Source organism: Sarcophilus harrisii, chromosome 2 (genome assembly GCF_902635505.1).
Source record: "Sarcophilus harrisii chromosome 2, mSarHar1.11, whole genome shotgun sequence".
Lineage (NCBI taxonomy): Eukaryota > Metazoa > Chordata > Mammalia > Dasyuromorphia > Dasyuridae > Sarcophilus > Sarcophilus harrisii.
This window is the reverse complement of record NC_045427.1, coordinates 264,011,634-264,027,276: the sequence shown is the minus strand read 5'-3', so window position 1 is coordinate 264,027,276 and position 15,643 is coordinate 264,011,634. Positions and strand designations below refer to the sequence as shown.

The following is a 15,643-nucleotide window of genomic DNA, read 5'->3' as shown; positions in this document are numbered from 1 at the left end:
CCATGACAGAAATGTTATACAGTGTTATGCTTTGTCATTTTACAGTTTTATTCAAAGATGTTTAATCTTTCCTATTAGCACAGATAATCAAGAAATGATTGATATGTCCAGAAACCCTCTATTTAACTAAAACACACTTACCTAGAAAGAAAGGATGAACAACATCTGCTGTATCCTTTTCTAGTTTTAAGAGGTCAATTTCCAAGGTCTTCTACAAAAGACAGAAAAAAAAATCATTTGGGTCATTCAGAAAGTAGCGTGGAGGAAAAAGAATCACATATGGGTAAAAATATATCATTTAGATCATGCTGCTGTTTCAATGGAAAGAGGGGGAAGGAGAGAAGTGGCTAGACCATAGAAAGAAGATACTATGTGGCCAAATCCTTTATAATTTAGTGAAATTTAGCCCTTAGGAGGGCTAAGGACCGTTGATTTTAGAATCAGCAAGATTTCTTGCTGGCAAAACTGAAAAGTAAAAATTAATATTGTCATATGGCAAAAGTGAAGATTTTACCTGTCTGATTTCAGCCTGTAAATCTTTAATCTGCTTGATTCTGGAGAAGTTTGCAAAAATTGGAGCAGGATTCTTACAAGAATCTAGTGTCTCCTATTAAACAACAGAAGACAGGACAAAATTAACAAAATCAAAAACAATAGGAAAATATCAGAAGAAATTTCTGTAAGGCACAATCAAATCTTCCTCTAAATACAGCGTAACATAACTGATGCAACATGTATCTCCTGTTTTTCAAAACATCTACTATGATTTATAAAGATAATTACACAATTATCTTTAAAATAAGACTAGGAATCAGCCAGCAGAGTTTATGCACATGCATATATACATGTATTATTGACTATACATTCTCAATTGAAGAAGCCACTAACCTTGAAGTTATCAGAAAATCCTAGCTCTTCTGTTATTCCAAATCATAATCCATCCCTGATTTCTCTGACTACCTTAGAATTAACAGGTCTAAGGTTTCACAGATATATTTACCCTTTTTAGGTTAAAGAAAATCTAATCATACTTTTCTCAAAGAGAAAAAAAGATAGCAAGTACTTAAAATCAGTTTTAGACCACTTTCCTGTCCCAGAAATCAGAGACTTCTCTCTGTGCTCTCCTCTCCTACTGTCCCTCTCATAGTTCTTCCTTTATAGAAGGGGCCAGAAAAAGAGGGTACAGAGAATTAATCACCTGAAGGTTAGGACAAAATGTCAAAATTCGTCTTTCCCATTGTCCTAGAGTTAACCATTGAAAATAAAGGAAAAGAAATGAATGGCACCCTTACTGATCACTTTCTTTTGCCTTTTTTCCACAAATAATTTCTATCCCTCAAGGTTCCTAATCTCTTTTAGATCTTGGTGATTACATCTCCTGGTCAAATTTACCAACTTTTTTCAATATTCTAAAAAAGAAATTGTCATTTCATTGTTGTGTATATTCCTTCCCACCCTCACAGTACCTCAAAAAACCACTTTATAAATTAATATATGGTATTTGAAAAATTTATCAACCTAAAGTCAGTATTATGATCTACTTCAAATTTCTGATCCCCGAATAATCAACATACAGTCCATTACCAGGAATGAACTCCAAATAAGTGACCTCCAAAGTGCAGTAGGAATCCTGGCTTGATTCCAACTGTTAAAAGGCCCATATTCTATCTTCCTTGAGGATAATCTTCAATACATGTAGCCATTCCCCCCTACTTAACTCTTTTCCTCCTTTGTGCAAAGCTCCTGGCTTCCTCCTTAACTAGGTGGTACAATGAACAGAATGCTTAAGCCTGGAGTCAAGAAAACCAGAGTTCTAATTTGGCCTCAGTTCTGTGACTCTGTGCAAGTCTTTTAGTTCTGCCTGCTCCAATTTCCTCAACTGTAAAATGGGGATATTTTGAGAATTAAATTATATTTGTAAACAGCTTTAAAACAGTGTGAGGCATATATTAGGTGTTTAATATTTGCTTTTCTTCCCCACTTCCTGAGCCAAGATTCAATCCTTTAAGGCAGGTATAACCTAAATACCCCCACAGCACTAGCAGCACTAGAAAATTTTCACTGCATTTCCCCCTACATAGACACTCTCTCTGTTCCAGATAATATGACAAAATTTCATATTAATCCTGTTGTGTAGGACGAGTGCTAGACCCTCTTTTCCATATTAACTAGTCAGAGACATCTTCAGGTACAAAGAGAAAGCATTTATTTAGTCCCTGCAGGGAGAGACCCAGACACAGGTGAGAAGCACCTCAACTCCCAACATAACGGTGAACCTGACCAGCAAGAAGTTAACTCAACTTGAAGCAAGGTGATAACTCAAGGGAGATGTTAGAATCCTAGCGTTAACTCAGTGGAACTGATACAATACTTGTGTTCACACCTTTAGAGAGCTCATATAAGCAAGAAGTATTTAAGTACTCATTGGAGTTCACAAGTATGGGAGATTCACAAAGTTAACTTTGTAACTTTGTGAACTCACACCTCCCTTAATCCCTCCCTCGGAGGGGAGGAGCCTACCTTTGGGAGATCATATATAAGAAAAGTAAAGGACAAAGCTGCAAGAGTTCAGCTGAAAAGATTGAGAGGGGAGCATCAAGTCAGTTCAGAGAGAAGCGCTCTCTCGGAGGCAAGACAGATCCATTCCATCTTCCACCTTGGTGCTGCCTGGAGGCAGAAGAAAGCAGAGGCAAAGGACAAGCTGCAAGAGCTTTCTGAACCAAGGAAAACTGAGGCCTCTATTAAAGCTACCCGGGCCCAAGGAAGGAGAAAATAAACATTTGCATTTTATCAGCTGGCTGCATTTGGGGTGATTATTGATCTGAACTGATACTAGGGCTACCTCCCCAAGAAACCTGCTCCCAGAGAGAACCATTATATTTTAAAGAAGAAAAACACCACAAGAAGTAGTAATTGATTAAATAGCAAAAGACAATGATCCCCAATGTTGTCTGCTTCCTGTGGGTCATATCACTTCCTGTCGCTGATCTAGGGTCTTGGCCTTTGGAGACTTCTAGGCCTAGAGAACATGTGACTTCCTGCTACCTGAGCCCAAACCTGATCTTCCACCTCTGCAGACCTCTGAGAATAGGGATCACATGACTGAGGCCTAGACTCAAATTTGAGAAAACTTCACCCAGTCAGTCCTATTCAGTGAATCTGTGAACCTAGTGAGTTCTATGCCCACAGGGAACTGGTATCTTCCCACATTATGAAAAAGATAATGATTTAGGTGTAATGGGCTGAAGCTCGAGTCGTTGCTGAGGTCCCAAGCATGTGAGGCTAAATAGCAATTGGACAATACTCTATTAATATATGCTTGGAGAAAGAATGGCCCCACCCACTCTCTGTGCAAGTTTTGATGTGTTGTATAGGAAATGACTTAGAGATGATTTGGTAGATGGAGTAAGAGAGTCAGAGGCACTGCTGGCCGGATTTGTATTGTGATTGTTCTTACTTCAAGCCATTTCCCCTTCACCTTCTCAAAGAATAAAGATCAAGGATTTTCCCTTAACCTGAATTCCTGATTCCGGCTGATTTTAAATATGGGGTCATATCATTTAGGGATTATTTAAACTAGAACCTATCAATATAACTAGAAGGAAAACAAGCAAGGTTAGAAAAACAAAAATTAAAAGAGCATATTTGTATGGGTCAGGGTCAGTTTCTAAATTTTCCTGGAAAGAGAAAAATCATGACTGTTTTAGGCTTGTGATTTATGACTAGGGAAACCAAGAGTATACCTAGTTTGAGAGGAAAGTTCTATACTTTGGGAGCTGCTTGTGTTTTTATATATCTTGATACTACACAACAATGCATCATTGTAAAAATAAATTGGCAGGATAAGGCTCTATTTTTAAAAAGAAATTGGGTACACCAAGATAAGGTCAAAATGGATTCATGACCTAGGCATAAAGAATGAGATTATAAATAAATTAGTGGAGCATAGGATAGTTTACCTCTCAGACCTGTGGAAGAGGAAGGAATTTATGACCAAAGAAGAACTAGAGATCATTATTGATCACAAAATAGAAAATTTTGATTATATCAAATTGAAAAGTTTTTGTACAAACAAAACTAAGACAAGATTAGAAGGGAAGCAATAAATTGGGAAAACATTTTTACAGTCAAAGGTTCTGATAAAGGCCTCATTTCCAAAATATATAGAGAATTGACTCTAATTTATAAGAAATCAAGCCATTCTCCAATTGATAAATGATCAAAGGATATGAACAAACAATTCTCAGCTGAAGAAATTGAAACTATTTCTAGCCATGAAAAGATGCTCCAAGTCATTATTAATCAGAGAAATGCAAATTAAGACAACTCTGAGATACCACTACACACCTGTTAGACTGGCTAGAATGACAGGGAAAGATAATGCGGAATGTTGGAAGGGATGGGGGACAACAGGGACACTAATACATTGTTGGTGGAATTGTGAATACATCCAGCCATTCTGGAGAACAATTTGGATCTATGCTCAAAAAGTTATCAAACTGTGCAAACCCTTTGATCCAACAGTGTTACTACTGGGCTTATACCCCAAAGAGATCATAAAGAAGGGAAAGGGACCTGTATGTGCACGAATGTTTGTGGCAGACCTGTTTGTAGTGGCCAGAAACTGGAAACTGAGTGGATGCCCATCAGTTGGAGAATGGCTGAATAAATTGTGGTCTATGAATATTATGGAATATTATTGTTCTCTAAGAAATGACCGGCAGGATGATTTTAGAAAGGCCTGGAAAGACTTACACGAACTGATGCTGAGTGAAACGAGCAGGGCCAAGAGAGCATTACATACTTCAACAACAATACTATATGATGACCAATTCTGATGGACTTGGCCATCCTCAGCAATGAGATCAACCAAATCATTTCCAATGGAGCAATAATGAACTGAACCAGCTACACCCAGCAAAAGAACTCTGGGAGATGACTAAAAACCATTACATAGAATTCCCAATCCCTCTATTTTTGTCTGCCTGCATTTTTGATTTCCTTCACAGACTAATTGTACACTATTTCAGAATTTGATTCTTTTTGTAGCAAACTAACTGTTTGGACTTGTATACTTATTTTGTATTTAATTTATACTTTAACATATTTAACATGTATTGGTCAACTGCCATCTGGGGAGGAGAGTGGGGGGAAGGAGGGGGAAAATTGGAACAAAAGGTTTGTCAATTGTTAATGCTATAAAATTACCCATGCATATAAGTTCTAAATAAAAAGCTATAATAAAAAAAGAGAAAGAGAGAGAGAGAGAGAGAGATTGGGAAAAGAAAAAGGAGAAGAGAATGTCTTTTAAAAGACAGGCATATAAAATCTATACGTATTTGCCTACAACAAGGGATGTGGTGACTGAATATATATGTAGTTATACCCATGTTCAAATTTTATCTGCTAGAATTAAACTCTATGCATGCACCTCTTCTTATCAAGAAAACATGGAGCAACATACAAAATAAAGACAAGATGATATAAAAATGGTTGATGAGAATAAATAGTTCAGTTAGTGAATAAAATGAAGTTTAGAGATCAATCTCAGTAGACTAGTGTGCTTAGAAAATGCTTCATGACTATGCAATTAAATATGTCCAAACCAAAGAGAGAGAGGAGAGTTTTGTGCAGTGTGAAATAGCCTCATAAGAATTTTTCCTTTTAATGTCACGGACAATTGTCAGCTCCTGAAATCTATGAACACTTTCTCAGAATAACAGTTTTAAAATAATTTAAGGAAATGCTAAATTTTAATTTGAGACTAATGAAAATAAATATTCTCATCAAAGTCCATAAACCCCCTGAAATCATCTTCAGATCCCCATAGGGGCTGGTAGATTCCAAGAACCTTTTGCCTACACTGAGTCAAAATGTACTTTGCTTTAACAATAAGGTTAGTGCCCCTTTTTTTATACAAAAATAAAATCCTATTTCCCTCATCTCCCTCTATTATCATTGGGAGATTGTCTCAAATTGTTCTTCAGGAATAGCTCCCGCCGCCTTCGTGTTAAATTTTATTTTGTCTCCATTCTCCTATCTCTCAAGTAGTTACTTAATGTTCTGTAAACAGACTCTAAGATATACTGGGGACTTTAATAAATAAATACTCTTTTGTACTGAGAATAATCCTCTTTCCTTCCCAATTTCTCACTTTAATTTTTTTATTGAAGTTTTTTTTTTTTTTTATTTTCAAAACATATACATAGATACTTTTCAACCTTGCAAAACCTTGGGGTTTCAAATTTTTTTCCCTCCCTTCTCCCACCTTTTCTCCTAAAGGGCAAGTAATACAATGTAGGTTAAACATGTGCAATTCTTCTATACATATTTCCACAATTATTATGCTGATTTTTCAGATCAAAAAGGGAAAAAAAATGAGAACGAAAACAAAATGCAAGCGAAGAGCAACAAAAAGAGTGAAAATATTATATGTGATGTTCTCTGAGTGCAGATGGCTCTCTTCATCACAAGACCATAAGAAATCACCTTGCTGATCGTTTCTTATAGAACAATAATATTCCATAACATTTATATACCATCACTTATTCAGCCATTCTCCAACTGAAATTCAGCTTCCAATTTCTTGCCACTACAAAAAGGGCTACCACAAACATTTTTGCACATATGGGTCCTTTTCCCTCCTTTATGATCTCTTTGGGAATATAAGGCTAATTCTCTCTTTAATTAAAAAAAAAATTCAGTAAATAATGAAAAAACATATTTAAGTGGAATTTGCTTATGAGATAAGGTTATCTATAATCTATCTCAATATCCCTGCTATAGAAACTCAGATGGACAAGTCTGAATACTCATTCATAATTATAATCTAAAATTTCTTTAAAGATTCTTTACCTTTGCTGTTCCAGTTTGACCTCTTCGTGAATAGAGAGAAGTAGACAAATTAGAGACATATTACAGAGGTAGAAGTGGCAAGATTCAATAAGCAATTGAATGTGAAGATTGATCAGGAAGGAATTTCTTGAATCCAGGTGGGAAAATAAGAGTGCCTGGAGAGAAAGAGGTAATTATAGAAGGGAACAGGAGAGAAGACATGAGTTCTATTTTGCTCATTTTAAGTCTTAGCTGTCAAAAGAGAATCAAATAGAGATCTCCAGCAGTAATTTGGTGATATGCAAATGGATTTGATATAAAAATAGGTAATTGAAGCCAATCAAATATATGTAATCACTAAAGGATTCCTGTTGTTCACCCTTCTTTTTCAAAGAGGACAATAACAGGGAGGTGATGCATGACATGCAAGTGAGTTGGATTTAAGTGAAGCAGGACTGTGCAAAATCATCAAACTCACTTTCTCCTCCAGAGCCACCTAGGTCTAGTGGCAAGATATATATCAGGATGATTGCAGATTGTCCTGGATGCAGTGAGAGATCTTGGTCTTTTTAAGCTAAGGTATTTTCCAGGTCTCAGTTTGACAGGGTAATGTCCATTCAGTGATTAAGGCTAGATAAGAACTGAAGCAAAGGATGATCACTTTTATCTAGCAAAAAAATGAATAAATAAATTCAGTCTGGGAAGGCAGACCCTCTTGAGTTTCTGGCCAAAACATAAAACAGAAGCAATTGGTATGTGTGTGGGGGTGTGTGAAATCACTTGATATCAACTGAGGTCCAAATAATGACCAATTGGGGCTTGGCCTGGGATCTACTGTTGGTAAATCAATGAAAGTCAGAGTGATTTGAGTTTAAGAGATGGTCCTTAAGAAAGAAATCTAGCTGATAAACCCCAATATATCAAGAGGTTTCAGCAATCAAAAAAAGGAGACGGTACTTGTAAAAGAAGAATAGAAGGTCTAGGATAGATTCTATTTTAATGGATCACCTATGAAAACAAGACAATACCAGAACAAGGAAGAATCAGAAACAATGAGACTCAATGACCCAGTCTTCAATAATCTGGAAAACACAAATGACTTAGGGGAAAAACTCTACTTGATTAAAACTTCTGAGAAAACTGCCAAGCAACATAGTAGAAACTGGACTTACACCAATACATAATAACACATTTTGCATAGATACATGATCTTAATATAAAAGATCATGATATTTTAAAAATCAGAAGAGAAGCAGATTACATGCCTCTAACAGTTATGGGTAGGAGATGTAATCTTAACCAAATAAGGGACAGAAACAATTATGGAAGGTAACACAGATAGCTTTGATTATATGAAACTAAAAAACTTCACAAATAAAACAAATGCACATAAGAAGAGAGTAGTCAAAGGGAAAAAATATTTTGTATCAATAAGGGTTTGGAATCAAAGGATATATAAATAATAAACATATATACAGAGTATCCCAAAAGTGCAGCTCTAATTTTGGGCTACCTTCTGTAAGGCCGGACACCATTCTCCAATTGATAAGTAGTCAAAGGATATGAATTAAGAACCATTTACAACCTATATATTAAGATTGTTAGAAGAATAATTGACAATCTATAGCGAATAACCTATATAAACTATCAACAGTATAAAAGAACACTCCAAACCACTAATAAAAAATATAAATCAAAACACCTTTAAGGCTTCACCTCAAACCCTACAAACTGGCAAAGATGACAAAAGATGGGAACAGTCAAGTTTAATAGTTTTTGGGAAGATGGGCACATTAAAATATTTTTGGTGGAGCTATGAATCAGTACAACCATTTTGGAAAATAAGTTGGAATTATGCAAATAAGGTGATTAAAATGTTCATACCCTTTGACCTAAATATTCCATTACTAAAATTATGCATCAAAGAGGCCATAAGAAGAAAATCCCATATGTGCCAAACAAAAAATGTGACAACAAAAAATGAGAAACAAAGCAAGTGATCACTGGTGGCTAAAGAAATTGTAGTACATGGTAAATGTACTGATGAATACAGAAAAACATGTAAATATATATACACACAAACTTTTGCAGAATAAAATAAGCAAAGCCAAGAAAACAATACATGCAATAACAATATAATAAAAAAGAAATCACTTAAAAAATCAAAGTGAATGTTTTTTAATTATAAAAAACAAGCAGGCCTGAAAGATAGATAAGATACTCCCACCAACCTAACCTTTTGTAGAGGTGGAAGGTCCACAATTGTTATATATTGCACAGCTTTTCACTTTTTTTGAGTTATGTTTATTTTTACCTCCTTTTTTTTTCTTTTCTTGCTCTTTAAAATATATTGTTATTTGGGATAGCTGTTTGGGAAAGGAGATAGATACAGAATAAATTGTGATGATATAAAAAAACAAAAAACTTATATTTAAAAAAATAAGAGAGGCTAACTTTGAGGAAAAGGGTAAAATACCTGGTTCCTCAAAAACAACAAACCTAGAACAAAAAAGAGAGGACAGATGAAGATGTAGAGGGGTTTTGAGGAATGAAGAGGTGAGAAAGACAGAGTTTAGAACAGATGGCTTTGAATGGGGCTTTGTCCTCTGTTAATGGAATTTCAGGCACCAAGGAACAGGTAGCAAAGGTGGTTTTTGAGAGCAAGAAGATATTCCTAGATAGCCTAAATCATACTAAACAGCAGTTTGCCACAAAATCTATCTGTGCCAAATATAGCAGATAAGTGTAACATGGGATAAATGATTTAAAAAGATAGACTATTTGGTTCCTTCATTTAGACATAGTTTATTAGAAAACAAGATAGTTATTAGGCAAAAGAACTGAATATGTATTGTGTTAAGCATGTAGAACATACAACAGAATTAAAGATGTTTAGAACTGATACAGATCAAAAGATCAGGAAACTGAATTCCAAAGAAGATAAATGATCTCCCTGAAGTCATACTAACAGTGAAATTAGAATGTGACACTCTTTAATGATATTCTTTTCTCTATACCATAGTGACTCAGAAGAAAATTATCTGCCCCGCCTCCTTTCATGAAGCCAGCCCCACTGACCATAACATAGTTTCCCATATAGCAAAGTAGAAGTTATCTTTACTGTCCTAGCCTCAGCTTCAATTTTCCTATACATCCTGGCTGAAATAACAGGTTTATACACGTTAGAACTAGAAGAGATTTTTAGAAATCATGAAGTGCACATTCCCAATCCTCATTTTTAGAGGAACAGAGTTTGCCTTATCTAAGACTGCTGGTAGCAGAGGCAAGATTTTAACCCTACACTGAAACCTATCCCCTCCCTAGGCACTAGGGTTAGAGTGCTTCACAGATTTAAAAAGTTAAAAAGAAAAAGAATTCTATTTGTAAGCAACCCTGCTAAAATACAAATGAAAGCCCAGATTTGCCAGTGCTAAAAGGAATCACCATGTCTCATAGACACTAAGAAAAGTCAATAAAGGATCCTATTAAATAATAAGTTCCCCTGATGTGTTTTTTTTTTAAAAAGACTAATATATAAATTTAGGATTTATATAAATATCAGAATTTATGTTATGTGAAACTCATCATCTCTGCCTCAAATAAAAAATTAAGTAGACATTAAAATCTGGGATTAGATGCTTGGCTTCTCTTAAAATGTAAAATTCTGAGTTGGGGACAAACATGAGAAGTGGAGATGGAGGGAGGAGAGACAGGATTAGCTCATTTAATGGGGTTCAGTAGCATTTTCTGGAAGGAAAGAAGGAAGGCGCTCAAGATCCTGGAAACTCTATACTTACGGATCTGACTTCCTATATATGTGTCTAATCAATGAGGTGGCAGGAAGGGGGAGGGGGGGGTAGTTCACTTGGCCTTGTGGCCAAGACTTCTTCAAGTAATGTCAATTTTGTGGTGTAGACAAAAGCAAACTTAACCTTGGCATGCATTACAAAGAGAAGGATTAGTGTCCAAAGTAAAGATGTGACAATCTTACTGTAATTTGTCCTTGACAGATCACTTCTAGATGCCACACTTTAAAAGGGAGATTGAGAAAGCTGGAGGAGGAGATCAAGTTTGACTACATTTGTACTCTTAATGACTTCAAGCTAGTAAAGGTCCATCTTTATAAAATAGCAGGATTTGTTCAGTGAAACTATATGGCTACAATTCAAGAAATATTAAGAGTATCTGAAGAATTAAAATTTTAGGTCATCAAAGTACAATGGAGAGGAACAAGGCAGTGTGAATGAAGCGCTGTGTATTGTTATGTAGAACTGCACAGTAAAAGCAGTATAAAGTTTATCATTTGAGAGACTCTGGACTGGACAAAGCAGCGCGCCAGTCATAGACTGCAGGATAACTGGTAGAAAGTCTAAATACAGGATCAATATTCAAGCAATGTTAAGAGACTTAGAAGTCCCAGGTATTTAGAGTGGAAAGTCTGGTAATTTATTTATGGAAAAAGAGGGTATAAGTCACAATGGATTATATGATTAGTATGGCTTTTGATCTACACCATTATAGAAAGGAAATTATCAACACTGAAAATTATAAAGCCATTGGAAAATACTGACAAGCTGGGATATGAGCAGAATAGGGCAAACGGGACACTAAGAATATGTCTTGTAAGTACTGGTTAAAGACTTATCAATGGACACAAAAGGAGGTAAACAGAAACAGGAAATACAAATAAAACAATGATTACAACAATGAAGAGAGAAATAGAAGTAATTGTTATTAGAGCTACAGAGCACCTGGAAAGAAAGAGGAAATAAATGAGGAATTTGGGAAACCTCACAGGCCTGGCAAAGAGACCAATTATTCAGACATAGATTAATGAAAGCGTTTTTTGTTTTTTTGGGGTTTTTTTGCCAAACATGGAGGAGCCTTTTGACTTGTTTTAGTGATAATTTCATTTTCAAAACATGGCAAAAGTTTATTCTAGAAATGATTCTCACTAACAGAAAGGAACTGAAGAGTAAGGTGGAACTCATAAGAACCTGGGAGTAAAGTGACTATTCCAGTCTAGTTTGCAAGAAAGATGAAATCTGGGCATGAAGATGTCCTCCTAGATTTTAGAAAAGCAGATTTCAGAGATTCAGAGAAAAGATAGGCAAGATTCCTTGGATTAAAATGTTTCAAGAGAAATTTGCTAGAAGATGCTAAAAAATGAAAATCTGAAGATAAGAAAGGTAAACAATTCGAATGAAAAAGAAAAGTGGGATTTATCTGAGAAAGTCAATGTTGATCCACAGGAACTCCAACTAACTTAGATTTTTAAAAGATAAATAGAGAAAATACTAGCAAGAGAAAATACTTTTCAGGTAACAGAAAATAGATAAGTGCATAGCAGAGTCCTATAAAAAGTGTCAGGAATGCTAAAACTCAGAATGGTGAGGGAAGCAAAAGACAAAAAAGGAGTAGGGTTTATTTGGGAGGGGTTGTCCTGTTTTAGCTAAATTGAGAGGAAATGGAGGTTGTCAAAGAAGGCATATAGAATCTTTAACTGGGAAAGATGAGATAAAGATAGGCAACAGAGTGAGAGAAAGCTGAGAAGAGCTGTTTAACTATTTTGTTTCTATTTTATCTATAAAGCTGAATGACCTTTACACTAAAAATAACAGAACAAAAACTTGATTCATAATTAAGGAGACAGTAAGAGAAAAAACCTAGTTGCTCTTGATGAATTCAAGTGTCCTGGCCCAGATGAATTACTTTCTTGAGTTCTCAAAGATCTGGCAGATGTAATCATTGTGTATCAGTGATACATGTAAAATTTGAAAAAGGGCAAATATCTTTTTTTTTAATTGAAACTTTTTATTTTCAAAACATATGCATGGATAATTTTTCACCATTGACCCCCTTTGCAAAACGTTGTGTTCCAATTTTTCTCTCCCTTTCCCTCCCCCATCTCCCCAGATGGAAACTAATCCAATATATGTTAAACATGGTAAAAAAAAAAAAATATATATATATATATATATATATATATATATATATATATGTATATATAAATCCAATATAGGCATATGAATTTATACAATTATCTTGCTATACAAGAAAAATCAGATCAAAAAGAAAAAAAAAAAAATGACTTTTCATCACCAGATCATTGGAACTGGCCTGAATCGTCTTACTGTTGAGAAGAGACACATCCATCAGAATTGATCATCATATAATCTTGCTGTTGCTGTGTACAATGTTCTCTTGGTTCTGCTCATTTCACTTACCATCAGTTCGTGTAAGTCTCTCCCAGCCTCTCTAAAATCATCCTGCTGATCGTTTCTTACAAAACAATAATATTCCATAACATTCATATACCATAACTTATTCAGCTATTCTCCATCTGATGGGCATCCACTCAGTTAACAGTTTCTTGTCACTACAAAAAAAGGGCTGAAGGGGATATCTTAATTTTCATAAAAGGCAAGAGAACAGAGTCTAAAAATTAAAACTAGCTGAATCAGATAATTTGGCTGAAATTCCTGGGAAAATTCTATAACAAAATGTTGAAGCAGTGATTGTCAAACATTTAGAAAGGGAAAGGGTGATTACAAAAAATCATCATGGCTTCATCAAGATCATGTTACTTCATATTACATATTATACATTACTTCATATTACATTACAATAATAATGTATAATAGGCATCATTTTTTTTTCTTTTAAAAGAGTGGGAGAAGGGTTGGAAGGAGAGAATTTGGAATAAAATAAAAATGTAAAAATAAATTTTAAAAAAATGTCATGCTAAACCAGTCCCGTTTCCTTTTCTTTTCTTTTTTTAATAAGATTACTAACCCAGTAGAATTGGGAAATCCTATATTTTAGGATTTTATTAAAGCTTCTAATAAAGTATATCATATTACACTGTAGATAAGATGGGAGAGGTTTGAATTAGGCATTAATACAAACCAGATGGATTGACATGAATTAGGCAATAATACTAACTTATAGATTCAAAAGTCATTGAATGGCTGGAATAAAATACTAATTACTAATGGTTTAGTATCAATGTAGCAGAAGATGTCTAGGGGAGTACCCCCAATGGATCCATGCTAGGCTCTGTCCTGTTTTATCATTTTTATCAATGATTGGATAAAGTCAGAAATGATGTAAACCCATCATATTTTCAGATGACATAAAGATGAGAAGGATAGTAATATAGTACATGATGGTCAGGACTGGGGTTAAATTAAGAAGATAAAATCTAATAGAGATAAAGGCTAAAAGTCTTACCCTTGGATAAAAAAAATCAATTTCACAAATTTAAGATGTGATGAAGAAGGTATGGTTATATAGCAGCTGTTCTAAAAAATATCTTAGGATTTTAGCAGATTGAAAATTCATTTTTTTTTTTTAAACCTTCCTTTGTATACCCAACACCTAAGTAGCACAATGTCTGGTAAGTAACAGCTTCTAGATAAATGCTTATTAACTGCCAAATTAGGTAGAAAGCAACAGGACAGTCAAAAAACAAAACCAATGACATCTTGAGCTACAGAAAGTGGAATATAGAAATATGGAATAGTCCCATTGTACTCATCAGACCTCATCTGGACTACAGCATTATGCTTACTTCTGGGAACCATAATTTAAAGAGTGTCCGCAGAGGGGCAACAAAGATGATGAAAGACCCTGAATCCATGACATAAAAGAAATAGTTGAAGGAACTGGACATATTTAGCCTACACAGAAGAATACCTGGGGAAACATAATATCTTCAAATGTGTGAAGACTATTATATGGCAAAACGATAAAACTTGTTCTGTTTGGACCCAGAACCAGTAGGATCTGCAAAGAAAAAAATTTAGGTTTGAATTTTGGGGAAATGCTTGTGGATTACATTGATGTGAAACTGAGGCAGTTAATGGTTTTTACTGACCATCTTGATTTGCCCAAGCTCCCCACTATGCAGGAGACAGCCAGACTGACCTGGGAATCAGGAAGAGACAAACTGAGCTTTCCTTAAATTGGGCACATCAGAAATTCCTTGCAATATTGGCATCCCCTAATATGCCACAGAACCAACTCATACAGGCTCATGTTGATCTCCAGTTCAGTAGCCAAACCCAATATGGGCCACCTACACCTTCTGAAAAATAACCCAGCTCAGAGACAACCTGATAAGACCACTATGAATTTACTGCTATCCCTTGACCTATTACTTTTGTCTTGATAACCTAATCAGATCATTATATTACACACACACACACACACACACACACACACACACACACAGCTTGTGATTTCTGTTTTTGTAACACCCTACTGCTTATGCCCCAGCTCAAGCTCAGTTCTAAGTATGCTCCCATGTATACATTAGCCTTACTCTGGTTGGCCTCAGAGAACAGAATTAGGATCAATGAGTGCAAAATAAAAGGCAACATGAGGAAAAGATTCACTGACAATTAGAACAGTGTAAAATTAAGGCATTCTGGGAGGTAGTGAATTCTTTATCACATTAGATCTTCAAAGCTGTTTTAAAGAATTCCATTCAGTTGTGAGATAACTCCTGATTCTCAAAGAAATTATTTATCCTAGATCAAATTGTAAAGATATGAATTGGGCTGAACTGAAGGCTTATCAATTCTGTTTTTCTATTCATTCCTTTCATTTCTCATTCTAGTCATTCTTGCCTTGCTTTTTTAACTAAAGAACTTAGTCCTCCCATAATTAGAACCCTGTGGCTTTGCAAATACACTCAAATCTTGGATACCCATAAGATATCACTATATCTTTCAAAATTATTATATTCTTGGGAGCTCATTCCTGAGTTCAATGCACTCCAATACAGCTTGAGCATTCGCACAGC

At 35.1% G+C, this 15,643-nt stretch overlaps 1 protein-coding gene across 1 annotated transcript in view; it reads right to left on the bottom strand.

Annotated features, from left to right (window-relative positions):
- Positions 1-15,643, bottom strand: part of HAUS2 (HAUS augmin like complex subunit 2) — a 29,559-nt gene that overhangs the window by 7,849 nt on the left and 6,067 nt on the right. The window contains exons 2-3 of the mRNA XM_012546377.3: positions 515-607; positions 142-211 (exon numbers count right to left, since the gene is read on the bottom strand). Coding sequence (XP_012401831.2) covers positions 142-211; positions 515-607 — 163 coding nt within the window. The remainder of the gene's footprint in view (positions 1-141; positions 212-514; positions 608-15,643) is intronic.